General features: G+C 43.2%; 2 protein-coding genes across 5 annotated transcripts in view; both read right to left on the reverse strand.

Moving 5' to 3' along the window:
* Positions 1 to 800: 800 nt before the first annotated feature.
* Positions 801 to 9,278, reverse strand: LOC140309378 (tumor necrosis factor receptor superfamily member 10B-like). 3 transcript variants are annotated; one of them, XM_072387216.1, is made up of 10 exons: positions 9,168 to 9,277; positions 6,761 to 6,914; positions 6,502 to 6,630; positions 6,292 to 6,403; positions 6,070 to 6,161; positions 5,877 to 5,978; positions 4,395 to 4,435; positions 4,056 to 4,082; positions 2,203 to 2,239; positions 801 to 2,049 (listed from the first exon to the last, which is right to left on the reverse strand). In XM_072387216.1, exons 1-10 carry the CDS (start codon positions 9,189 to 9,191, stop codon positions 1,760 to 1,762), a joined length of 1,008 nt encoding a protein of 335 aa, XP_072243317.1. In that variant the 5' UTR covers positions 9,192 to 9,277; the 3' UTR covers positions 801 to 1,759. The 3 variants fall into 3 exon arrangements, with proteins under 3 accessions (XP_072243317.1, XP_072243316.1, XP_072243318.1); XM_072387215.1 differs by having other exon boundaries at positions 802 to 2,049; positions 3,885 to 4,082; positions 9,168 to 9,278; XM_072387217.1 differs by lacking the exon at positions 4,056 to 4,082 and having other exon boundaries at positions 802 to 2,049.
* An 11,131-nt stretch (positions 9,279 to 20,409) lies between these two features.
* The window catches only part of LOC140309379 (netrin receptor UNC5D-like), a 194,136-nt gene continuing 186,905 nt past the window's right edge, over positions 20,410 to 27,640 (reverse strand). For both annotated transcript variants that reach the window (XM_072387219.1, XM_072387218.1), the window contains 2 exons: positions 24,990 to 25,168; positions 20,410 to 22,315 (listed from right to left, as the gene is read on the reverse strand). In XM_072387219.1, the coding sequence (XP_072243320.1) occupies positions 22,054 to 22,315; positions 24,990 to 25,168 (441 nt within the window). In that variant the 3' untranslated portion in view covers positions 20,410 to 22,053. The remainder of the gene's footprint in view (positions 22,316 to 24,989; positions 25,169 to 27,640) is intronic.

Here is a 27,640-nt window from a genome sequence, read left to right on the forward strand (position 1 = left end):
AGGAGCAGTCAAAGCTGTTGGAGCTCAGCAGGACGACACACGTCCACCTGCTGAGTCACTGCTGCACCTTCTGTAGGACTAAAGGTTCACAGCAGAGCACAGAGGCGTCCTTTGTTCCAGCTACTGCTCTGCAGAAATCTTAAGGCCTCTTCCGCAGTAGCTGGGAACCGTCCGGCGAGTGTTGTGAACAGACTGGGGACTGCGTTCAGAGAGGGTGCAGCATCACGAAATCCAGTCGCTCATAGCTGCTCCCATGGAGAGACAAAAGGTGAAGATGTTCTTTTCCCCGGATGAAAGCTGTGCCAATGCTGGACTTTATCCACCGTTAACCGTTTTGATCAATGCAGGCATCTAAATATCACTTCATCACCAACTGTGCCTGAGAACAGCTGCTCACACGCCTGCTCCTCTGATGCTTTCATTAACATGAGCCATCAAAGTCATTAAGGTAAAAGAACGTTTTTTTCTGCCAACATGAGTCATAAGGTGTGCCAAAAACAGGAAATGACAGCATCAGAAATATTTGCTTTGATGCTCAGTGTGTGAATTCCTGAATTCCCTTTTCTTCATTGGCCATGTATGCACAGTGGAAACATTTCCCTTTAACACATTATCTTCTGTCAAGTGTTGTGAACAGAGCGGTTCAAAGGTGGGGTTCAGTTATCTGAACAGCTTTTAAAGATACCAAAGTACAGTGTCACACCTCATATGACCCAAGGCAAGTAAACACGTTTGAAAACCAGGAAAAAGAAAGAAAAAACACAGAAGGAGGAAGTTTTTCTGGGTTTTTTACTTGTTAATTCATGTTTGAATCAGACACTTTGGAGAGAAATGGCCCTCTGTTTTCCTTTAGCACAGCAGAGAAGGAGCCAAATGACTGAAACAGCAGACAAACAGGCACTTGGTAACATTGTGATCAGCTTCACTATAAAAACAGACGGGTTTCAACTCTAAGACCAACGTACAGCTTGGACTGAAAGTGGCGCCTCACATTATAACGAGTCCCAGCTGAACATTTTCTAATGAAACATAACAGGAGACGTTAGTAAGAAAATACAGAAAAAACATTGTGACATGATCAGGATAACACTGAAAATCTATGATGGAAATATATAAAAACAAATAACTTACAGTGGAAATCCCACTGATGAAACATTTCAAAGCATTCATACGTTCTGTTGCTCAGGAATCAGTGCAAGCATGAAGACCTTTTTATTCCTGAGACGTTTAAATCGCTGTGAAGCATCAACCTGTGCAGCTAAAAGTAAAAAAAACACTGGCACTGACTCCAGAAACTCCAGATAGCTGGAGGGACTAAAAGCTTTCAGCCCTTTTCCAAGTGTGAGAGGAGAAAAGTGAGCAGTTAAGCCGGGAAACGGCTGTTCCTTTGGCAGCTGCAGCACTTTAAACACTGGAAGTGTGAGTTCTTTGTGCAGATGAACCTCTGCTGGTCTGGACCAGGACGAAGCTCTTAACAAGTGACAAAAACGGAGTGAAAAAAGACTCCTTTGCCTTTTTCAAAGAACACGTCAGGCCAAAAGAGGCAGCGTACGCTGGTCCTTAACAAGGCCAGACAGCAGGAGTGATGCTGAGGTGACATCATCACTCCTGTGGTCTTTGTTGGGCTTTTTTTCCTACGATTCGAGCCGGTTGTTCATTCCTGTCAGAACACCAGACGGCAGCCTTGTGCAGTGGCTGTTCAGTAACAGACCTAAGCCTGAGAGCTAGATTTTAATGGGAAAAGTTTCCTTTTGTGACCTTAACTTTCACACAGGTAGTGACCATGATGAACCGCCTTCTCCTTGACCAGCTCAGCGGTTCTTTTTTGATTCAAGTTGAGTAAAGCGGTCATCAGCTCATTCAAGCTGGCGTCTTTTCCTTCTCGCTCGATCCACATGTTCAGCAGCTCGTGGATCTTGTCTTCGTAGAGGAGGTTCTCCTTGCTTTTGATCACATTGTCGCTGAAGCCGAGGTGACGGAAGAACCTCTTGTGATGGTCCACGTCTAACAATTCAAAGAACTCAAAGCATCCTCTGAGAGACTCTTCACCTGCGAACAAAGATGAAGAGGATCATTCAAAGGCCTGGAGCCCACCGTGCACCGCTGATGGCTGTGAGCCTTTCAGGCTGGACATGCATGAAAAACTGAGGGCTCATCACAATGCATTGAACGTCTGATAGAATAAAAGTTAAATATCTTTACCATTCACAGGAACAAGAGTGGGGAATTGTTCATCCTCCTGAATAAGAAAGAAAAAAACATGCATTAAAACCAGCTGAGGAGCGTTTTCATGAGCTAATACTGTTAGCATCAGTGAGCTGAATCCAGCAGATCTCATCCGAATTTAAGGCAGAACAACCTGCCAGCGTGCACATTTCTGCAGATGCATGAAGGAACATGCGACAGGGAGCCTCAGAGGCTCGTTTCACAGCTTCGCTGCACGCCGCCGTCCGCTTTGCACAGAGGAGGGAGAATGAGGGTCAAAGTGGACCAACTGTTTCTGCTCTTCCTTCTATGCCTGCACCCTATCTCTACTCTGTCCCCTCTGACAGAGTCGGACTCCTGGGTTCCTTCTATGTAGCTTATTGTTAGCTTTTTATAAAGCTGTTATATCTTCATCTGTAAGTCGCTTTGGATAAAAGCGTCTGATAAACACAGAAACAGAAACTGTGTGCCGACAGCAGACGAAACGTCATGAGCTGAATCCCCGTGTTGATCCAAGGCCGTGTCAGCGCCCTGCAACACGCTGCGGCCTCCACTTGTATGAACACACAGCTCTACACTGTGGGAAAACGCTCAGACTTTTCTTTTTGTTCCCAAACTTATTGCAAAAGCAGGAATCTCAGAGCTGGTGCAACAACCTTAGTCACTGGGAGCGGTCCATGAATGGAGTGAGCTTGTTCAGGCAGGCAACTCCAGCTTCCTCTCATGTGATCGCATATTCTACACGCCACTCATCACGCAAACTCCTCCAATCAGGGCCGTCTATTTAAGCTGCTCACAGCAACCAAAGTAACAAAGAAGGGAAAATATTTTTCACAAGGAGCGGCGAGGTCGGAGCCTCCAGCCCAAAGTTAAATGAGAGCTTGGCGAGCCGCCTCACTGACTGCAGTACCGCGGCTCTCCTGGTGGGGACAGGAGAAGTTGGAACCTCATTAAAAAAGTCTTTTAAACTGTAGATAAACTTTAAATAACATCTGTGTGGGTTCATTCAGACATTCCAACAGCAGAGCCAGAGCCAGGACGTTTATCATCAGCTCAAGACCGGACAGTACAGCAGTCAAGGTATATCACAAGTCCTTATGGAGTCCGTCCTCTTAAAACAACGCCGCATCCTGCCAGCAGGTGCACTGCTGGCCGTGTGAAACGCTGCGAAACTCTGAGAAACTCTGAGAAACTCTGAGAAACTCTGAGAAACTCTGAGAAACTCTGAGAAACTCTGAGAAACTCTGAGAAACTCTGAGAAACTCTGAGAAACTCTGAGAAACGCTGAGAAACTCTGAGAAACTCTGAGAAACTCTGAGAAACTCTGAGAAACTCTGAGAAACTCTGAGAAACTCTGAGAAACTCTGAGAAACTCTGAGAAACTCTGAGAAACTCTGAGAAACTCTGAGAAACTCTGAGAAACTCTGAGAAACTCTGAGAAACGCTGAGAAACTCTGAGAAACTCTGAGAAACTCTGAGAAACTCTGAGAAACTCTGAGAAACTGAGAAACGCTGAGAAACGCTGAGAAACGCTGCGACGGTGGACGGGGAAAGTCTCTACAGTTAGGACACCTAAGCATGACTCAGGGGAAATAAAGGTGAAGTAAGCAGCTGACAGGACACTGAGCAAGGAAAGAAGCGTGGAAGAAGCAGGGAAGAAGATGAGCCGTTAATCTCACCCTCCTGTTGGGCCGCGCAGGGACCATGGAGCTGGTCTGGAGCGCAGATGCAAAGAGGACAGAGCAGGGCGGGCTGGTTAGGCTGTGCTGGGAGTTACTGGCAGAGCTGTTGAGGCTTTCGCAAAGCTTTTTCTGCTCATCCTCCATGCCAGCGGAGGATTTGGGTCTCACCAGTTGCCTGCTCACCTCACTGTAACCCTGGAGAACATTGAGAACATGTTCAAACTTATTCTGAGGTCGGACCGAGTTTAAGCACCATCATTCTTCTTCTTCTGTGCAGAACTTTTCTACATTTCCTCTTGACTCTGTTCTTTCTCATGTATTGTGCCTTAAATGTCTTCAGTGGGAACCTAAGTTTCATTATTCTATCCTCAGCTTACATTACGTCTGGGCTGTGGCGTTAATCCCTATTCTCTGGATAAACTAGCTGTAATATTAGAACAATAATGAGCACATTTCACTGCTGAGCTCTTATCAATCAAGAATAATCGCAGAAAATCAGTCACTCACTTTCTCAGCTTTCATTCTTTCAGGAAGGTTTCTCTGTGAACCTGAAGAGAGACGGAAAGAGAGGATTATACAACTGTATACAGCCTCCGATAAGCATCCATTTGACCTCCGTGAAATCAATTTATCTTTATTTTAAACCCAGTCACGAAGGTTTAGAACTAAAAACTGAGGTCTGATCTTCACTCAGGATTCTGATTTGTCTGTGTTGGACTCAGAAAGCCTCTGCTGGACTCGGCAGAGTTTGCCAACAGCATGGCAAACAGCAGAAACTATCCTCTCATGTTTGTCATGGATGAATCCCAGCGAAAGCGTTTTACAGCTCCTGATAAAAGCGACAGCAGCCATCTTTCAAGCCCGGCCTGAATGATGACGATACGCTCCACCACAGTTTATTCTGTGGGCCGTCTGAGACTTTAACAGCTCCAGCACATTCAGATCTTATCAGCAGGAGCTAAAACACCTGCTGCTGTGACATCATCAGCTGTGACCATCGATGTACAGTCCAGTTCAGCAGGTTTGCCTCGTGATTCAGAGTCATTCATTTCTGTGGTGTTATGAGCTCAATGATCTATCCAGAAAATAAAAGGTAACGAATGTATTCATGAGTTTCTGCCTGATTTAAATAAAGAACAAATCGAGGCCTGTGTGTCCAGCTGTTGAATGCTTAGGTTTATTTTTAATGACAATGCTCTGAAAACTCAACTAAGCAACCAATGAACGGCTGCTAAGCTGTCCTTTAGTTGTTAGCGCTCCATCACTGGGTACAGCTAAAGCTGCGGTAATTAACCTGCTGTCCTCCGTCATTTTCTGATAATATTAACCTGAACATCATGAGATTCAGAGCAAGCAATGGTCCATCTTTACTGTGCAATGAATGTTTCACATGAATAAAAGTTTTCATGATGTGTCATGAGTGTCAAAAAGCCATCAAAAAGTATATTTAAACAACAAAATGGTGAAGGGGGGGGGGTAATGTTAGTGCGACCATCATCTAGGACACGTAAACAGGAACATTAATGGAACATTCTATGCCTAACACCATCATTCGAGCATTACTTTGCATGTAACTGTAGGTCTGAGCTGACATGTGAACCAACAGAAGTTAAAGGTTTTTAATAGTTTTTAATGAATCCGACTGCTGGAGTCACAGCTCAATGTTCGCTTCCAGCTAAACAGCAGCTTGTCATGGCGCTACGTCTGCAGACTTTGGACTTGAGCTTTGGCAGATCTGAGAGAAACGCCCTAAAAATGACTCAATGTGACGTTCTCTCGGCTTCCATCACATAAGCTGCTCCACGGTGTGAAAGTGCTTTGTTTCAGAAAGGAAAAAGTGACATTTCTTAACCTGTGACTGCACCCCTCTGCCGTTCACTGATGGAGAGATTAAACCACAAACACTAGACTGCTTTCAGTTTAACTAAAATCTTGTACAGTAAGACACGATTTGCACGTAAAAACATGCCTTTTCCTATTTTCACCCACCTGTTGTTGCACGTCTTTTCTTGTAAAAGTAAATCAAAATGAGTGTGAGAGCCGCCAAAGCAACAAGAGGAAGTACAACTGCCACGATCAGCCATGCAGATACTGATGAGGAGAAAAAAACAAAGAAATATTACAACCACACCATAAGAAGTCTGTTGGCGTCACACGCTGCAGATGAAAAGCTGCGTTATACCTGTGGCTGAGTCGGCTTTGGGCTGGATTTTCTTGCACTCTGTGTTTGTGGTGGCTGTGCAGTTCCTCACCATCTCCTCATCACTGCCACACCTGGTTTGGAGGCAGGAAACAGGATTAATTAAAAGCACCAAGGATTCAAAAGTAACAAGGCCATGGTGGGAGCCGTCTCCAGGTGAGGGATGAGCTCATTAACCTCCCATCACTCGCTTTGAACACTCACCTTGAGCACTTCTTGCATACTTCACACGCGTGGTCAGGATCACAAAACCGCCCCGGTTTGCACTGACAGTCGGTGTTCTGAGTGGCAGAACATTTCCTTACAACTTCCTCATCTGAGAGAGCAGCAATAAAAAGCCTTTTTAAGTCTTTTTTTAAGACCGGGGCACTCTGAAAAGCTTCAGCATTGATTGTGGGTGTTGGGCAGAACTACCTGGACGACACATTGAGCACGTAAAGCACTGACGAAAGCCGTTGGCATGTTCTGTAAATGTACCGATGGGGCATTCTCCACATGTCCCCATCGTTCCTGCTGTGGTGCAGGGCGACTTCACGTGTTCACCTACAACACAGAAAACATCCCAAATGCATCCTTTGTGCTGAACTCAGTCTGCTGCTGCAGCTAAACAACAACCGTTCAGACTCCTTCACTACATCTGAGAAGGATCTCTGGCTATGAGGTGGTCACATACCGGCTGGACAGTTCAAGCAGCAACCGCTGCCATGTGGGTACTCCAGGTCGTTTCTGCAGGAGGCATCCCGCCCCCTCCTGCTGCCCCTCCAGCCAAAGCCGGGCTGTGGAAACGCCCCCGTGGGTTTGAACACAGAGAAGAGAGCAGAAAGAACCTGGAGGAAAACATAACAGCGGATTTTTAAAAAAAAAAAAAACCTCTTTTTTGTAGGATGTTGGAATAATTTCAGTAAGTAAAAATGTCCAAATACAAAAGTAAAATGTAATAAAAACTGAAACAAACTTTCACCTGGTTTTCAGAAAATATAACCAGATATAAAATGTGGCAGAAACACAACCAAAGAAAGAGAAAACTTTATAGAAGTAACAGAAGCTTCTCTCATCAGCAGGTTAATTAGCGAGTATCCATGGGAACAACATCTGGATGCACAGACGCTTTTCTGCCGTCGGTCGGGCAGAAATGGGCACATTTCACGTTTTCTTTACAGAAATTTACCGAGCAGAACATCTCTCATGGAGGCTGTGGAACTAACAGCATCAAGTGCAGGACAAAAAGAGATTTTACTCAAACTGAAACTTATTCTGTGACCGACTGTGAGGAAACCGTCTCCTCGTGTTGTTCTAACACGCTGTGGGAAATACTGAGGGAGGAAAATGCAGCCCTCTGAGCACTGAAGATAAAACTACTGAACGCAGTGCAAAAGGCTGGAATCAGCCCGTCTCAGAGGGTTTTAAAAATAAAAAACTATTAAAAAGAAAACATCTAAACAGTCTCCATTCAGCGTTTAAACAATACGAGAGAAAAAAAAAGCAGCATATTTAAAAAAAAACACCCTAGAAAAGCCTGGAGAAATATTGTTAAAGAACATTGGACTGAAACTGCTTCTAATTAAAAGAAAAATTAAGTTTTGCTTTAAGTAGGAATGTTTAAATCAGAATTTAGTAAAACACATGAAGTTACTTGGAAGCTGGAATTAACACATGATTTTGTATTAATATGTAGCTGAAATGGCCATAAAAAGAATTATTAAGATATTAGTCATCTTGTTTTTCCACAGAAGCTTCCTTCATCTATGATGATGTGACGCAACAAGCTGAGCTGCAGCTCCACCTTAAACCAGTTAGAACTGGACAGGTGGATGTGGGTGGGGGCAGCGATTGTTTCCCCAACACGAGCTCAAAGTCCATCTCGACATCACAGATATAAAGAGACTTGAACTAAAGGGGTGCTGGTCATCTATCCATATATCCATCCATCCATCCATCCATCCATCCATCCATCCATCTCTCTGCGTATCCGTGACGCAATAACCAGGTTACTGACCATATAAGGCAAAAACCACATCACGATCACGCCCATTAAATGGTTTCATCAGTTTAGTGAGAACCCAAATGTGGGCAAATGGCATCTCGCGGCAAGCCGGGACCCACGTGCCCACCATCCACCAGATGAAACGTTATGACAGGATCAGTCTAAGTCCTGCACTGATCTGTGCGTAAGAACGAAAAAAGTAAAAGTCTGCCCGCCTGCACCTGGCTGCTATGGCACAAATCAATCTGAAGAATCACAGCTTTACTCCGTTAAAGTAACCCGACGTCACCCTGACAAATTTAGCAGATTTAAACAAGCACTTTCCTGAAATTCTGAGTAAATATTCCTTAGAAAAAAACCCGCTTTAAGTCGGCCAGCTCCATTTTTATTTAGATTAATTCAAACTGAAGTAATTAACCCGGTTTTCCTTCATCTGGCTGGTATTCTTCTACATTTAAAACTAAGTAAAATAAAAAAGTCCTATCAAAAAGTTATTTTAAATCTTAAAATGAGTATTTCTGCGGACATCAGCCACGTTTAAAGGTGTCTGAATCTGGAGCGATGAAGCAGACCTGCGGCCTGACCTCTGGCTCCGCAGTGGGGGGGGGTTGTGTTCGTGAAGTTTAGACAAGAGTCCGCCAACAGCAGCCCACTGACATGCTTGCGTGGAGAGGAAAGCTGAATGAAAGCGCCCAGGAATGTCGCACCCGAGCGAAGACAGCGTCAGAAGCGTCCTGGCACCCAGACGCGAAGAGAAATCCAATTTCCAACTAAATTTACTGATGACAAACGCGCCACGAAGTGTTCCTTCAACAAACTGTGGCCATGGGCTCCCGACACTTTGAGAAAGGAACGTTTAAACAGCTTTAACCAAGTCCTGAGAAAAGCAACTGACTTAAGAACCAAATGAGAGGTTTTTTACTGATACATTTAATTTATGAAAAGCTCTCGGTGGTTAGGAGTCGACGTAATAGGTGCCAACTTTCAGGAAACGCTATTTTCATTAAGCGGCGGCAAACAACCTATTTAATAAACTCCAAACTACAGCAGCCAACTTTCTGCGCTGAACCGTTCATGGGAGAAAAAAAAAACTTACCACAAAAACAAAGCAGGTCTTCATCGTGTTGTTAAAATGTCAATATCCACCAAAATAAACCGATTCATTCCTGAAGAAAAAGACCTCTCGCTACAGGTCGCGTGACACTTTCCCAAGTGAAACTCAGGTGTGACGGCAGTGCTGCTGGATTCTGGCTAATTGGTGACGCAGACGGTGGGCGGGATCAGCACGCGCCACTGCCAGCACCACCAATCACAGAGGCTGAACAAATGGCTCGTCCACACATGGCTGAATGGGTGTGTGAATGTGCCTTCCATCAGTACCTGAGAGCGAATTCCCCACAGACATATATAGGTAGACGCTTCATGCACATTGGTCCGTTGCTGCGTGACGTCAGCGCGTCCGCCATATTGGATGTGGCAGATCTGCGCTGAATGGGTGTGTGAATGTGCCTTCCATCAGTACCTGAGAGGGAATTCCCCACAGACATATATAGGTAGACGCTTCATGCACATTGGTCCGTTGCTGCGTGACGTCAGCGCGTCCGCCATATTGGATGTGGCAGATCTGCGCTGAATGGGTGTGTGAATGTGCCTTCCATCAGTACCTGAGAGGGAATTCCCCACAGACATATATAGGTAGACGCTTCATGCACATTGGTCCGTTGCTGCGTGACGTCAGCGCGTCCGCCATATTGGATGTGGCAGATCTGCGTAAACTAATAAAAGGAAATGGACTGAACATACAGCGCCTCTTATTCACCCATTCACACAGACACAGATACCAAAAACAACGTCTGTAACTTTTAAAGTGATGATCATAATGTGTGTAACACTGTTACAGTGATAATAAATACTGAAATATTTATATTTTTAACATTTAATCTGTGTCTATAGTAACCAGATCCTGAAATGTAGATGTGACATGAGGGTTTTCTGAATAAAGAGCACTAACATTTAACGTTTTTATATTCACATTGATAAACATATATACACACACATCTATACAGCTATACAATTACAGTGTGTGTGTGTCTTAGTTAAAAACCTTGGAAAATAATACTCTTGCACAGCTTTTTCCATGTGTTGCCACTATTCAACTTAAGGGTGTTCAGTTTGGCAAGTTTGTGGAAGACAGACACAACTAGTGACATCGTGGTTGTCTATTCCAGACTGTGTTTCTGGAATAGACAACCCCCCCCCGGAGAAAACCCATCCTCAGAACAAAATGACAGATCAAGGCCACTTTGACAGCTTGCTCTGACATCGACTGGCGAATAAAACACTCAGCTGATCTGACCACCTTTACAGTGCCCTCAGAGGGAATCATCAGCCCTCCTTTGTTTTTTAGTGTGAGCTAAAATCAAATGGTAGCTCCGATCAAAGCTTGGATCAAAGCTTGGATCAAAGCTCTGATCAAATGATGCGGGTACAGTATAAGTCACCTAACTACCACAGCACACATATACATGTATATATATACTACTGCTAATGCTAATGTAGACAAATTAAGGCATAGCAGGATGAGAATATCAGGATTTATGTGATACAAGGTCAATAGTATGAATTTAATACATGCATTTCCCAGCCATAGGGATGTTTTCCCCCCGTTTTAATGGACAAAAAGCAGGATCAAAATCTCATATTTACTGTGATGGAGGAAGGTGTGTTTTAACACGAAAATGGAGATAATACCTTAAAAGGTGTGTAAATTGTTTTCTACAATTGAAGATTTTATCTTCTGGCAACATATCAACTGAAGGAGAAAAAGTGACGTGACAGTCTGTGATATTTTAGCCAGAATAAAATGGATTTGTACACATTTCCCCATCAAGTCTGAGTGGAAACTCCGACACCTTTTACACCAAAGTGCTGTGGACTTTACATTTTCTGCCTCTGCTGAAGACAACAGTTTGTGCAGAATCTGATCATGAGTAAAAGTCCGTGTTTGTGCAGTTTTCACACAGTTTTCCCTTTGTTAATGGTGTTAAAAATGAGCCAACTGCACCCACAGCGTAGCTCAACCCTGTAAGATTCTTCAGTATTTGCATATAAGTTAATGAAGGATTCGGAAAAGTGAATAAAACTTTATTTTCCACAGTGAAACACAATGTCTTTGTGTGTGTGGAGGGGGGGGGGTCTGAATGTTGACACATGACAGTGAAATAGTGGTGAAATTCAACATTTTTCTTCATTTTAATACATATTTACCTTCATATCTGGAACTAGCGTGGCTTATCTGGAAGAGTTGTTCTCTAAAAAGAAGATGGCAGCACAGCTTAGGTTTGTAAGGTCGAATCTGAACAAACCACAAGACGTCTGCAACAGTTTCTTGTGGAGTTATGAGACCAAAGTGTCACAAAAACGTTTTTCCCTCACAGAACCAGGTGATTTATTTTAAGAATCTGTCGCGTTGTGTAAAAGCTTAGAATGAGTGAGGATTTACTTTCTTTTTTCACATGACTGTATCTTTGCCACTTGTTTTTTGCAGCATCACTCTGTCATTTTGAAACTATTAGTTCAACCTCAAGAACTAGAAAGAAAATGGCACGTCGCCGTCTTTCTCGCAGCAACCGCAGAAAAAGAAGTTTAGCAGTAAAGGCTGCAGCTTCATTATGACTAATTCATCTGAGAAACAACAACTGCAGCCCCCGGTGGTTAATCACGACGGTATGATTGGTTCTGTAGACACAGAAACCAGACAGTAAATTAAAAAAACCTAGAAGAATGATTCTTATAACTGCCACAGTCACTGTTCTGATTCCTCTCTTATATCGTGTGATTTTACAACTTTTACTTCATGATTCGAGTCAGTTTTTTCTGATACACTCTTACATACACAAGCCTGCAGGCTTTCTTAATGACTTCTTAATGTCTTTATTGCTTGACTTTCCTTTGAAGTCACCTGCAGGTCAAAGTTTTCACTTCTTCAAGAACAAATTTAAACTTTTAGAGATGGGAATAACACAAAAAATGCACATTAAGATGAAATCGTATGACTCATCCAGCGAAATAAGCATGTTCTAAATGAGTAGCAAAACATCAAAACAGGGCTGCAAACACTTAAAGGGGAACTCTGAGACTGTTGGCTAACAACACGCGTAGTCTGCTACTGATGGCAGGATATTTATCAGATTTTGACGACGTGGACGACGACTTTGAGTAAGATGGACGTTCTTACCGGAGTGAATAAGCTGATGACGATGACGTCATCCCAGTAGATGAGTGTGTAGAAAGCCCTCTATAAGCCCCCCGATAGCCGCCAATAACAACAACACAGCAGCTATGAGCTAACAGAGCTATAGCACACGTTCATTCATTCATTCTTCTTAAAGTATTGGTGAAATAAAGATCAGATAATGCCTTATTTAGAGGCTCTAAGCCCCGTTCACTCCGTTATATGGATCTCCAGTTATCTAAATATCTTCTGAAGGACGCAGACTTTCACCAAACTGTTCTCAGTGAGTAGATGAACGTATTTCATGCCAGAAATAAGGTCTAGGTTTAAAAATAATTCATAATAACAGTAATTCAACAATTAACAATAATTCATAACTTTTATGAATGTTCTGCAAGTTTAAACTAAGCTTTCTACAAAAATAAATTGTCACATAGATTTAAGTTTGTTGCATTTTTGAGAACTTTGGCTTCGTTCATCTGTGGCTTTGTGAGGCTTTACCATCAGCCCACTAATACTACTATAATAATAAGGTTAGTTTTTATGTTTGACTCTCTCAACAGAAACAACGCTTCCACCGATCCTTCACCACATTATTGCAAAACCTGCTTTATTTTACAAACAGATGGTTGTGTACAATGTTTTTCAGATGACTGAGCGCTGCACTGGAAAATGAACAGGTTCCACAAATCCTCTCATCACAAACTGCATAGTCACACAGTGTTTAACAGACCTCATGTTTGTACTTGCAGGTTTAACATTATCTGTCAAGCAGTTGTCTGCAGCGAGCAGATATGCAGCCCTGCAGGAAGCTGTGGGCTGTGGATGTGGAGGGCGTGTGGATGCGGGTTGAAGAGGAGGGAAATAAAACCCTGTTTCAGCCGCGCCGCCCCAAGCTGTGGACAATTACGAGCTGTCGGGGCCGTGGACTCACAGATCAGCCTCATAGTGGAGTGGCTTCTGATTTCATGGGCTGCTGAGCTCACAGCCATAGAAACCATGCAACCCTCCATGTCTGCAGCTCATCAACATCTTATTCTACATTTAGCAGACAGTTATGGGTTCCCCATCACTCAGAGTGTGCTGGATTTGTGAATTTTGACACTGTTTACTCCTGAACACTTCTGGAACATGTGTTTTTGATGATAAGGCCAGGGAGGGGGCTCACAGCTCTTTGCCATTTTTACGAGATAAGACATGAATTTTGTATTCACAGCTCTCTGCTCGCTGCTTGGACCTCTGTCAAGATTCTAATGATATGGAGAGTTTCTATATTTTTTCTTTTGTGTGAACTTAAGAGGAAGGTTACGCTGAGAGGATGCAAAGGATCCGTCTGACATGAGGTGCAAGAGAATATTTTGAACTGGAAACACATCAACTCTTTCCTTTCTGTGTTTTAATGAAAACCGAAACTGACAAACCATCAAGTGTGCACAGAAATGCGCACGTGGAACCAAAAACATGAGGTATTAAACAGAAAAGACAAAGAAAATAGATACTTTTTAGGAAAACTCCAAATCCACTGACACCTTAACCCATTAAAAGCTGAAATGCCCTCAACATGAAGGCATCGTGAGGAAAGAGCCACACATTCAGAGAATGAACGAGGTCTAAGTTCTTCTCCTCAGTTTGATCTGTCAGCAACGAGCACTGCAGGTCATCAGTGTGGTTTTACCGAAGGAGGGAAAACCACCAGGCTTTCACTTTCCCTTCAGTGGAGCAGATAAAGTTGCTTCTGTCTGTCTTCATGCTGTTATTAGATGCCAAGGTGAAGAGTCCCATTGAAATATGAACATGAACAGAGTTTTTTATCAGTTCTCAGCAGCTTTAAAGTGAATATCTGGTCTGAGCTCCTTTATTCTCCAACTCATTCTGAACCCTCTGAGACAAGCTTTCTGTCATTTCTTTAAGGAGTCTTCAGGAATAGTTCTCCAGGCTTCTTGAAGGACATCCCAAAGCTCTTCTTTGGATGTGGGCTGCCTTTTGTTCCGTTCTCTGTCAGATGATCCCACACTGCTTCAATAATGTTGAGGTCCGGGCTCTGGGGAGGATTCATCCCTCCATAAGACCTGTTGCCACTGATTTTCAGTCCACTTCTTGTGTCATTTGGCACAGCTCAGCCTTTTCTCCCTGTTTCCCTTCCTTAAGAACGGCTTCTTGACAGCCACCCTTCCATGGAGACCATTTCTGATGAGGCTTGGGCCAACAGTAGATGGATCAGCTGAAGGTCCAGATGCATCTCTCAGGTCCTGTCAGGTCACAGCTGGATTTTTTCCTCTTTCTTAAGGACATCACTTTCAGATCCTGTTCATCTGCTGCAGATAGTTTTTTAGGCCTGACACTTCTTCTTTTGTCCTTTTTGTTCCTGCGCACCATGCTGAGAAAAGCTTTCGACTAATAGCTCATCTTGTTGGTGCAAAAACACTTTTCTTTGTCTGTCTTGTCTTTGGCATTTTTTTATAGATGCAACCAAAGAAATGGGAACAAATGATGAGTCTTTGTGACAAGTAGGACTCACTGCACCCAGACATACAAGAAAGTCTGGCTGCTTGGAAGCAAAATGTGAAGAAATTAGGTAAGTAAGTAAATCTGCAGATTGACTGACAGGTGAGAATGTGTGACAGAAGGAGCTGTATGTGGGGCGGTAATACATTAAGAGTGTGACTGCAGAGGTGACAAAGTGTGGCTAAAACATATTGACTGAACTACAACATGTCGACAGCAGCTCAGGATCTTCTTCAACTCGATTTCTCATCTGAAGAAAAGGGATTGTCTTGTCCTGACAGACTTTGTGGTGTCCGGATGTTTCCTGATCTCAACAACATCCCAGCTGGTTTAAATGTTCAGGCTCGGTTGGATCTAAAAGCGATGTGATGTGTAATGAAAATGAACGTGTGAGAGGCTCTTGCATTAAATCTCCTCCTGCTGGTTTCAGTTCAGCTCCTTGCCATCTGTGTTGCCAGTTTCTCTCGTCTTCGCAGTGTTTTTTAGACAAAAGTAACAGTTTCTGTCTCAAAGATGCAAAACAACTGACTATGACCAGAAAGTCATTAGGAAAGAGTTTGCTCAGGTAATAAATCAGGCAGAAAGCAGGGTAATTTTCTCACAGACTTCTGGATCAGCCAGAGGGAGGCTCTGTTGTTTTATATTTTAGCTTCGCAGATACGAACAGTTTCTAAAGTGAGTAAGTTTCTAAAAGCCAAATGAAAAGGATAGTTAATCTTTTAAAGCAGGGCACTCAGTTTGGAGAAGCAGAAGGTTTCATAATGAGCTAAGCTAGAAGCTATTCTTCACCTCAAACCTCAAAAACTTCACAGTGGTTTCAAATACTGTGAATTTTGACCGTAACACAGGCTGGATCTGTGTAACTCGGTGCTTTGGTGCCACACAGCATTGGAACAGACTGTAGACTGTGTCGCTGCATGGATGTTCTGCAGCTGAGAACAATTAGAGATGAAGAAAACTGTCTGATGCAGAGGTGTGGAAAATATCCACAACTCTCGCTGGAACTGTTGTGGCATCTTTGATGCTTGAGTTGTTTTAGGTGTCAGCACACAACAGGAATGTCCCGGACATAGCTGCCATTCTTCAGGGAAAACCACCGCATTCTCAACGTTGTCCCACCAAGACAAGGTTTGAATGCGTCAGATCCAAACCCGGCAGCATTGGATGCTGTGCTCGAGTGTTTTGTGCAGCAGTACACTTCATATTGCAGTCTGATGCCTCTGCTCCGTCACACAGCCAGTGAGAAACTGCATTTAAGTGAAGACATTTAAAAGGTGTTGTTAGCAAGGTGAGCAGCAGAGCTCCCTGAGTCCGGTCCATGATCACAAAGGGGAGACCGGCCCATATTCTGACCTAAAACATGGAGATAAAGGCGCACTATCAGATGTCCCGTGTGAAAAACAGGCGGCATGTAAAGGTTACAGAAATGCAGGGTAATATTTGTGGCTGTCAAAATACCCACGTGGGTGTGTACAGGGCTAAAGTCAGGCTGAGTCACCCACAAGCTGATGTCACAACAGCTTTTATGCTAACAGTGACAGTAACTGGCTAATGCTAATGCTAACAGTCAGAGTTGGAAAGCAGATGATATCACGGACATGGTTTTGCAGTCATGAGCAGGTGAAGCGGTCAGTTTAGCCTCTGTTTTAGTCCCTGACACACAAATAAAAAGCATTGTAGGTCAGAAGTAGAAGGGCTGATCTCGTTAGCGCTACTGTATCCCACGCTTCCAGTTCACCTTTTGGTATTTCCTCACCCATCATTTCATCAGAATACAGCTTGTCGTTCGCTCCTCATCCATTACTCATACAATCTGGTGCTTAGCTGAGCTTCTTCCTCAGTTTAGGTATGAAGAGAGAAATCTGTGGCAGGAACTAGCAGAGGTTTTAGTGCACAGTGATGAAAACAGAAGCAGTCTGTGGCAATAACTGAAGCATCTGCTTCAGCTCTTTATGCAGGTTTATATGCAAAAAGATGCTTTTAATAGCTAAAGAGCAAATTTGATGCGGCTGCTGCATTTCAGAACGTTTCAAACTCTGCCAGCGTTTTAGGAAAGAAACAAATTAATGTGCGTATATTAACAGATTATATTAGAAAGTCATGTTTGCATGTATGTTATGTTGTCTTTTTATTTACCTTCACTCCCACTGAGCTGTGCAAGAACACTTTGGTGCAAAATATAAAGAAATGATGCCTGAACTACTGCAACATGTCTGCATTTACACTTTTTACATGGAAGATAAAACACTTCAAAAGCTCAACACTCCCTCAGACCGCAAATTATTGTTGTCACTGGCAAATCTCTGCCGTGCAGGCCTTCATTTTCCCTGCAGGGAGTGACGAGATCGCAGTCTGAACTCCCACATTTACATAATAATTCATGCCATATGAGGAAGATAATGAAAAATATATTCTTGGCAAGTTTCACTGCACGATCCAAAATAACTTGAGACATTTTGATCTTTCAGCTGTACATTTATTTCCAAAAGGCTGCATATACATTTGCAAATTCTACTGTACAGAAAACATCCAAAATGTCCATAATTATAGATACAGTATACCACAAAGCTGCCCTGGCATTACCAAACATAGATGTCCAGCACTAGAAAAGCTCAGCAGCCTATTCAATATTATAATCTTAAATACTTCTTCAACTAATACCTTTAAATGTATGTCAGTGTGATTGATTATTCTTTTTTTTCTTTCCCGTCTGTACTTTACAACATTCATCATTTACAGTAGTTAAACAAGGCACAAGAATAGTGATATGAAGCCCAAGGCCATGCGTGAAGCAAAGAAGAGCATGGGACAGGAAGTGATGGGGGGGGGCTTTACCTCCTATGAAACAGTGTCTAACACCACAGGATTATACTTGGTGAGAATGTGTCTGTGTGTGTGTGCTTAAGATTAAAAAACAGTAAAGTTCGGAACATTTCTGAAATGCATCTGACCAACTTCTTCTTCTTCTCTTTTTTTTAATATGAACAGATTTAAAAAATGATGCAGCAGCACACTGGAAAGGAGCTGGGACAGAGGCGCGTTTATCAGCTTTTTCACGGTTTGGGAGCTGCGGATTCGGCTTTTTTCCTGTGTTTCAGAGGCTCAGCAGTGTGTGGTTGTTGCCGTCTGAGTCTCTTTATGAAGCTTTTTTAACTAGCAGACAGATGTGGACCGCAGACAGGCCACACATCATGCATTTATGAAGCTGCTGGAAGCTGCGCAGGATGAGGTGCGACGTCGTCCTAATGAAATAAACTCAGACCAGTTAGAAAAAGACTCACTTTGATTGCACCAAACACGTCTGCATCAGTGGCACCGTCTCACATGCAAGTGGATGAAGCCTCGTACCATCCCAGACGCCGACTTACAGGCCTGTCACTGATTACATCCTGGATGGCTTTTCTCCACATGGCTTCCTACTTGTGTAATACAGCTCCAAGTTGTATTTCTGAATATTAGAGATAGACTTGAGGATCAGGCTTTTCAGAATATTATGCACTGCAGAGGATGCTGAAAGACCGAAGTTCTTTGCAGTTTTATATTGAGAAATACTTTTTGGGAACCTTATTGATGATTTTCTGACTGTGTTTGGGCCAGTGTTTAGTCACGACCCATTTAAACCTTCAGTGGATGCTCCTTTTTATGCCCAACCAGGTAATCTGCAGGCTGGAGAATCCTCCAGAAAAGAGTCACTTGTATATTCTATAAGTCTTTAAAGTCTTTCTTTGCCTTTCAAATAACTTTTAAAAATGTGTTTTGCTGCATCAGATTTTACTTTGCATTTAATCGTTTTAAATTGTCAATCAAGAAGACACTGAAAATCTTTTTTAAGTAATTTTTTTCATTGGTTAAATAAAGATTCAAATGAATCAACAAATGACAATTTTTCTTTTTTTTTTTTTTTTATTACATTTTAGAAAACTTCCCAAACTTTTCTGGAAATGACATCTGTAAATGGACTTGGACACATTAATGAGATACAGTAGACATAGCTGGAGCACATCTGGACTGGGGGGGGGGGTGTTGAATGAGATGGGGTGTACATTACAGACAGGACGCCCTCAGTGCAACATAAGCCACCGCAAAGCATAACAGAAGCACATTTTTCCATTTTTTGACACTCTTTGCTTGCAGGTATACAAAGTAAAATCCATTTAGTCACAGTTAAGGAAACAATAATGTTGGGGAAAAAAGAAATTAAAGATTGCCTTTCACATTCATCACCAGCTTAAATCACACAAAAAGATGACAATAACTTGATCAGAAATGTATAGATGGCAGGATGAAACCACTTAAATATATTAGAAGGTCAGAAATACTCAGTGATGCATTCAAAGTCACCATCTAATTCCTGATAAACAGCTGGGAGACATTTGTAAAATACACGTTTTTACCTAAAAATCTGCAGAACTATTTGAATTTGAGATGTTGGGTTGGATTATGGACAAAAAATGACTTTTATCTTTTCAAATGTTAGATGTGTAAATCAGTTATGCGAGCCTGTCATGGCTGGAAAGATGAAGAAGTGTTTCTGATTTTCTTATCGCACCCAGTAAGGTGGGTGGTTACAGCTTTAAATTCTTAGTCCAGCAGAGATTGTTCGTATGAGAGGATTGATTTGGGGAAAGTTCTGGGACAGGACCTCACGTCATTGGGCTTATTTAAAATCGGATCGGTGTGGGTTCTTTAATGAATTAAAAAAGCATCCTCCTGCTTTTTGTGCATGTTCACGTTTTAAAAGAAAAGCTCTGAACAGAGTGATAAAAGGTGGAATATTGGAGTTAAAGTTTTCCTTTAAGCTCAGCTGATATGAAAGTGTGTTGATGAATCCAAACCTGGGGACATGAACACGAGGTGTGAAACTTTGTCAAACGGCAGCTTTTACTGCTCTTTTCTGTGGCTCCACTGGACTGCTCTCAGTGACTCTGTGTTTAATGAGTAAAACTACCTGCTGACCTTAAAAAACTAGGGTTGTAGAAACCGGAATGAAGCGGAATTTCCCTTAAATTGGCTCTGCAGTTGGATGGAAACCAAACGCACCACTCTTCTGTCATATTTAGTCTGGAAACAATAATGTTGGGGAAAAAAGAAATTAAAGATTGCCTTTCACATTCATCACCAGCTTAAATCACACAAAAAGATGACAATAACTTGATCAGAAATGTATAGATGGCAGGATGAAACCACTTAAATATATTAGAAGGTCAGAAATACTCAGTGATGCATTCAAAGTCACCATCTAATTCCTGATAAACAGCTGGGAGACATTTGTAAAATACACGTTTTTACCTAAAAATCTGCAGAACTATTTGAATTTGAGATGTTGGGTTGGATTATGGACAAAAAAATTACTTTTATCTTTTCAAATGTTAGATGTGTAAATCAGTTATGCGAGCCTGTCATGGCTGGAAAGATGAAGAAGTGTTTCTGATTTTCTTATCGCACCCAGTAAGGTGGGTGGTTACAGCTTTAAATTCTTAGTCCAGCAGAGATTGTTCGTATGAGAGGATTGATTTGGGGAAAGTTCTGGGACAGGACCTCATTGGGCTTATTTAAAATCGGATCGGTGTGGGTTCTTTAATGAATTAAAAAAGCATCCTCCTGCTTTTTGTGCATGTTCACGTTTTAAAAGAAAAGCTCTGAACAGAGTGATAAAAGGTGGAATATTGGAGTTAAAGTTTTCCTTTAAGCTCAGCTGATATGAAAGTGTGTTGATGAATCCAAACCTGGGGACATGAACACGAGGTGTGAAACTTTGTCAAACGGCAGCTTTTACTGCTCTTTTCTGTGGCTCCACTGGACTGCTCTCAGTGACTCTGTGTTTAATGAGTAAAACTACCTGCTGACCTTAAAAAACTAGGGGGGTAGAAACCGGAATGAAGCGGAATTTCCCTTAAATTGGCTCTGCAGTTGGATGGAAACCAAACGCACCACTCTTCTGTCATATTTAGTCTATTTAAATGTTTAATTACACTGATCAGCTTTAACTTTACGACCACTGCATGATATAAAGGTTCTGAGCAGTCGGGGCGTGGACCGAGGCCATCTGAGGGTGTTCGGACTGAGAGAAACTCTGGACCCTGGCGTCCTTCCCACTGATGCCATCAGATTGGTATGTGGGGAGGGTTTTTCGTGCTGCTGCTGCTGTGTTTCTCCAGCAGAACTTTGCATTGTTTAGCTGTGAATGCTTTTAATGACTCAGCAGTGAAAACTACTTCCAGGTAATAGATGCTTCCGGTGTGAAGCTGCTGGCTAATATGCTGCCACCTGGCTGCTGCTCTGGAGTATTTCAGTCATTCAACTGGTCCATGAATGCAGTGGGTCAGCCTGTGTGTGTGTGTGGGGGGGGCAGCCGGGTGTGTTGGTCTGATACGAGGTCTGGGGGCGGATTTGGGTGATAAGATGCGGCGTTACGCTCCTCGCGGTGCCAGGAAGTGATGTTTGCCATGCTGTCTGTCTGCCAGCGGAGGAAACCGTCACGAACTGTAAAGCCAGGGTTAGAAATCTTCCTCGGCCACATTACACCACAGCTTGTTCTCTCTTTTTTTGTGTTTTTTTTTGTCTGTAAATGAATAAATAACACAAGTACCAAACTTCCAGTAGACTTTTTGGATTTTTTTAAGACACAAAAATGGAAATCGTGAGATATCTGGCTTTGAAAGTTCACTATCACAATATATAAGCAATCAGCAGCTTCCCTTTAAAAACAGAATAGTGGAGGTGAAAAAGTAGCTTTTAAGCTCTCATTCATTTGTTCTGAAAGGGAGGAAGGTGGGAAATCAAATAGAGGTGAGTGTAAAACTATGTTGTGTCACTTTACCTGCATATAAGAACCTATATGCACATGTGACCAGCTTGTGCCGGGACTGCAGGGGAATGAGGGGAGAAAAGCGGCTCCCCTCTCTTCTAATAGTAGACCCAAAGGAATTCATCCACATCAACTCGAAACGAAAGAACCGAAAAAGAATAAGTTTGAAAGGAGCTTGAGAACTGAGTGGAAAGGCAGAAAAAGATTTACAGTCCATCCACAGGCCGATTCTGAAAAGAGAAGGGCGGATCCACGACAGGCGCCGTCTCACCTCGGCCTGCTGCGGTCGCTCGGCTCGCCGACCGCTGGCACAGTCCGCTCACCGACAACCTCCTGACCTTTCGGGCGCACCGCCGCAGCGTGTTGTCCATCACCGGCTGTGCGCGCACACACAGAAATGCCTCAGTCTGTCGCTTTGCACTCACCGCTCTCCTCTCAGCCGGTGTATTCAGGAGCCGTGTCCTCGCTCTTCTCATTGGTCAGTTTGCCCGTTCCACACAGACTGCCCACATGGATGTGATTGATGTCAGGCTCTGCTTCATCTTGGTCCTTTGGGGAGCTTTTGGAGTGGATCTTGCCAATCTCCTCCAGGGCGCTGGCTAGAGAGTCGAGGTCAGCAGAGTCCTGGTGGCGAGCTTCCCACAGGCTCAGAATGACCGCAGAGGGGCTCCGCTGCTTTGCAAAATAGCCCAGGTTTCTGTGGAGGGGCACAGCACCAGGGACAAGAGTTAATGTGGGCTTCTCACCGTTTATATCCTCACAAATTAACAATCAAACTGCTGTTTATCTGGGACTATTTTCTGCTGTGGATTAACACGCATTCTTTGTTGCTGTGAGTATTTCTGGAGACAGGAGGTTTGGATTGTGTTAAAATAAACTAAAATAACTCTTTATTCATCTGTGTTATTCGCAGCATGTGTTTGTTTTATGGCACCCATTAAAACGCTGCACTCACGTGTCACCGAAGAGCTTTTGGACAACAGTGGAGCTGAGCAGCACCGAGGAGGATAAATCAGACTTTGATTCACACACAATACTCATTAGCAGGATCACTTCACTGCTGGCTCTGATCTTTTCATGGCATTAGCTGACAAAAAGGAAGATTCAAAATGAGTTTTCTTTCAATCGGGGACACAGTTAGTGCGTGAAATCAATAAATATGACAATCAGTGGGTTCTGTGAACATCAGAACAAGCCCAAATTAGATCAAACTAGCTGGAAAACACCACCGTATCACAAGCCTCTGCTGCGTAATGTGAGCGGATGTTGTTTTAGTTTAGCTGCATCTGTTTAGTGATTTAAAAATACCTTTTCCCTCTAAATTCACCCACCGCTTGCTTGGGTTTGGTGCTACTTGCAAATGTGTGCAAATGTGTAATGTGGCAGTAAAGGCTGAGAAGAACGTGCGAAACATGTTGAAATTGTAGAAATAGACTTGATTTGTTTGTGTTTCGCTGCAGAAGCCAAAAACTGAGAATCCTGTCAGGTTTCCTTATCAGTTACCTTCTATCAGTGCCCATGTGCTGTATTTACTGTGCAGAAGCCTTTTTCCACCCCTCATTTCTTTACACGTTGCAGACTGTCTTGTAATCGTCTGAAGTGATCTTGAGCAACAATTCTCCAGGTTTCCTGAAGGTCTTTCAAAGTTTTTCTTCGACTCTTTTTACTAACTTTCAGTCCAGTTCTTGTACCCGAGAATTTTCAGAGGAAAGGAAAGTTAAATGCTGTACCATGAATTATTCAAGCTTGAACAAGGGATGAACCCTATAATCTGGTGATGTTCTGAAGAAAGAGGAAACAATCCAGCAAAGACCTGAGAGATGCATCTGGACCTTCAGCTGATCCATCTACTGTTGGCCCAAGCCTCATCAGAAATGGTCTCCATGGAAGGGTGGCTGTCAAGAAGCCGTTCTTAAGGAAGGGAAACAGGGAGAAAAGGCTGAGCTGTGCCAAATGACACAAGAAGTGGACTGAAAATCAGTGGCAACAGGTCTTATGGAGGGATGAATCCTCCCCAGAGCCCGGACCTCAACATTATTGAAGCAGTGTGGGATCATCTGACAGAGAACGGAACAAAAGGCAGCCCACATCCAAAGAAGAGCTTTGGGATGTCCTTCAAGAAGCCTGGAGAACTATTCCTGAAGACAGATATTTTAATGTTTCATCCTGGAAAAACAAAGACATGAAGGGTGGCTGAAGGCTTAAAGCACAGTTTACCAGCTCTGCTGGAACCCAAAACAAACAGAAACTATGTGAAATTACACCAAACACAACCGTTTTCATGATATCCCAGCACAAGGCTTTAAAGATCTCCACACAGAAAACATTAACAGCACTTATTATGTATGGAAGATTATAGAAGAATACTTTTCCACATACATTTCAGTACAAAATCTAAACCAGAAAAACATGTTTTTTTTTACTTTACTTCCTGAAAATGAGCTCATATCTGTCTGCAGTCATAAATGGCTTGAAATAAACTGTGTCTCGCAGCAGTAAAAACACCATCTGCTTTTTCACGGAGCTAAAACAAAGAGTGTGACCTTTCAAGACAATTAGAAACATAATCAAGAATAAATTAACATCACAAGTCACCAGTAATTACAGGCAAACGGAGTTTGCTTGGATTTCTCCGTCAGGTTCTGCTTAAGTGAAATAAAATAGAGCTTGTTGCCATGCCAATGCGGTACAATGCCTTCTTGTATAATTTAGCAGTGAGTCCAGTTGGGGGCAGTGTATCACTGCTGCTGCTTTCCAACAGGAATCACAACAAGCAACATTAAAGCTGCAGCTACCAGTCACATCGGGCTCAGTTAAAAGCCGCCTGACTTGGAGAGGAGAGCTTATCTGGATTTGGAATCCCACAGGACTTTTAGGTACCTGTGTCTCATGAATCGAGCACTTAACAGGAAATTATCTGAGCCGTGAGCGAGGAGCAAGCAAAGAAAACCACTTGCTTGAGTGAATTCCAGCGTGGGGCCTCATCATAAATGAATATTTCAAAAGAAGAGCGGCCGGGTAATAAGTTAGTTATCGCAGATAGATCAGACCGATACCGCTGAGTGAAATGAGATGCCTTTGATATCACGCTCTTTATTTCTCAAAAGGAAATTAGATATTAAAGCCAGGAGAACCCAGCAGAGTGTCTAAAGTTCCCCAGCATCCAGTGGACAACACAATCACTTAGGTGCTGTACAGCCAGATAATCACGGCTGTCTCCTACTGCTGAGAAAACACGAGGAGAAGCTGCAACATTCAGGAGGTCGTCGACACTCACAGGAGAAGTGTGCTGCACAGCTGTTCTTCATGCCTACCAGTGATCCTTACCTCACTTTAACTCACACCTTACCCACATCCCTGCTCACACTCACCGGTCTAAGTGGAGTTTTTGGGCTAAGAGTTGCCAGTCCTTGCCCTTGGCGTTGGCAGTGTCAAAGGTGGCACAGATCCTCTGGCGGATGGACAGGGGGATTTTAAAGGCCTTGGGCCCCGTTTGGGACGTGATGGTGCAGTCTGTCTGCATAAAAAACGGAACCGACTCCTTTTCACCCTGACGGAACAGAGCAGAAACAGAGCTGAGGTCAGAGGCCGCTGGAAAATGCTGCTTCTAGCTCGTTTTAAGTGGCCTGGGGAGGCAGATGATGAGGGTTTACTGGGTCAGGACCATTCAGACAGTACGTTTAACTCTGTAAGACACCTGCATCTGAACTGTGAACCACTGAGACAAAGCCGGTGAGATACAGCAGCCTCTAATGGTTCGGTTAATGCTGGTGGTTCTGGACAAACAACCCTGTGGAACAGACTTTAAAACACACCATTCAAGCTTTGAGGCAGAAGATTTAAGAAGGAGTATCAGTGCATGACAACATTTCCATGAAATAGACTGATTCATGTCCAGCAGAGAGTTTCCCCTGATGAAGAGGAGCTGCTGTCAGACAGATGGTGGCAGTATCACTGCATTCTTAATCCTGCACCTGCAAGGGGGAGAAGGACAAAAAAGCACAACGAGGACCACAGCAACAACAACAATGCTTTCGTACTTGTCAGCAACTCTTTAAAGCAGTTTGAGTTCTGTTTGTTCCGTGAAAAAGCCAAACTTTCTCTGTCTGTAATCTATAAACCATGAGCTAAAAAAGGCTGGAAGCCACAGCCGGTGCTGAAATAGAAACGTTGCTCGACAGTCTCCTGCTCAGTCCCAGAAGCAGGAGAGTTACCTGCTCTGCTTTCAACGTGCACGGAGCCGTGATGGACCGTGTCCACGTGCACAGCTGACAAACAGCTGCAGCTGTGGCATGACGTTCTTTGTTAGGACTGAGTTGTGAGTGATGTGGCTGAATGGGAAGCTGCCTGTGTGCTGACGCTGTAAAACACATCTGCTTCACAGCAACATTAACCTGTCGCTCTGCTGGGGCAGTGGAAGCAAAGCTGAAGGCAGCAAGCATCCCAAGTTAAATATGGGCTGTGTGGCTGATGGTGATTAATGTCTTTTCATGCACCTGCTTTTCTTCAACATTTGCAAAAGACAAAAAAAGCTGTGCAGAAAAAGGAGGAGAAAAGTAGCAACACGACAAAGCAGTGTCTGAGTGTCGGAACTTCAGTTCAGGAAATCTGAGGCCATCTTTTGGAAAGCTGCAAAACCAGAAAAGTCAATTCGATGCATTTCCACAAACTGGTTTAAAGCGAAAAAACTCGTCTCCAGCAGGTGGCGGCAGAGGCTGCGTTCTGCAGAAGAAGCCGGTAGTTTTGGGAAGGAAAAAAACAACAACTGCGGTGGACATCCACCAGAGAGAGCGCTTCCTCTGGAATTTATGGCATCTCTGGGAGAAAAATCTGCAAAGTTTCATCATGTCTGAGAAGACGCTCAGTCCTGGGGTTTTATTGCTTCCAGTCTCAGGCGGGGAGCCACTTTAATCAGTCCAAGGTCAGAGGTCGTTTCCTTTAGTCGATTTACTCAAAGTCTTCAAGATTTTTTTCCTTTTATATGTAGGTTCTTTCAATTTTCTTTATTCACAACCTCAAAGTGTTAATCAAAAATGCAACTCGATTCCCAGCTCGTTGCACAAAGCCAGTCGACGTCTTAAGGTGTTGGATCACCTTGGCAACGATGAGATCAACCGGTGTCCTCTTAGAAAATGAAAAAACAAAAGCGACGACATTACGTTTGCACTGGAGTCAAAAAGCGATTTCACCGTTTGACTTTATGTGAGCAGCATCTTAATGAGGAATATCTCAACTGAAGGGACGTTTGACTTTTTAAAGACTGGAATTAACGTGAATTACGTTTGTTATTAAAGGCATAAATGGTTTCCTTGCTGTTCTCTCATACAGTTCAGCAGTGTGCAGCAAATCAAAGTCACCGGACTGTAAAATGATGCCTTCATCTCGTGAATTCTTTCAAAAACTCATTAACATCCTTGGAACCCTTTTTGTTTAGTACTCTGGAGCCTGGACGACAGAAGATGAACAATAAGACCACTGACTGCAACTTAAAGTTGTATAAAACTGAAACTTCCGCCCCTGGAACACGTTCCTTCAACACATTTAACAACTGCAGACCGTCAGCTCTGTTGATGCTTTCAGGACACTGCAGTGATATTAATCAGCTGATCATTTCAACATAAACTGCTTTTCATCTTCTCTTCCTACTTTGGCTGCAGCAGCTTTCCAGCTGGTTAGAGGTAATGATTGTGATTGGTCATCTGATGTTAGCCCCTCCCCTTTTACAGGACCACGCACATAACTGGAAAACCTGGGTTGAATTAACGAGCTGGTTAGCAGCTTCGTAGCACCGCTTAGTGAGAGGTCCACCGTTAGGGTTTGTTCAAAGCTGGATATGTTGAGCCGACTTTGCACCACAGAACTCTGATCTGTGAGGAGTAGAAACCATTTTCTGTGACCGGAGCTCTTCGTTTCATTGTGTCCTCCTCTTCCAGTTGGGTTTAATCAAACCTGACTGGATAATGAGCAGCACCAGCTGTAGATCTGGATGTTCCGTCTCTTAACATTTGCATAAGAGCCGTGG

This window comes from Leuresthes tenuis, unplaced genomic scaffold, assembly GCF_036924035.1.
Source record: "Leuresthes tenuis unplaced genomic scaffold, fLeuTen1.0.hap1 SCAF_6, whole genome shotgun sequence".
Taxonomy (NCBI): Eukaryota; Metazoa; Chordata; class Actinopteri; order Atheriniformes; family Atherinopsidae; genus Leuresthes; species Leuresthes tenuis.

Bases quoted from the DNA above. Each gene is read 5' to 3' on its own strand.
- LOC140309378 (XM_072387215.1), bottom strand. From the start codon at position 9,191: ATGAAGACCTGCTTTGTTTTTGTG. The intron at 4,436-5,876 runs GTGGGTGAAAAT...GTCTCTCTTCAG, and splicing joins GAAAAGACGTGCAACAACAG to GTTCACAGAGAAACCTTCCT. The intron at 2,240-3,884 runs GTGAGATTAACG...TTTCTTATTCAG, and splicing joins CTGCGCGGCCCAACAGGAGG to GAGGATGAACAATTCCCCAC.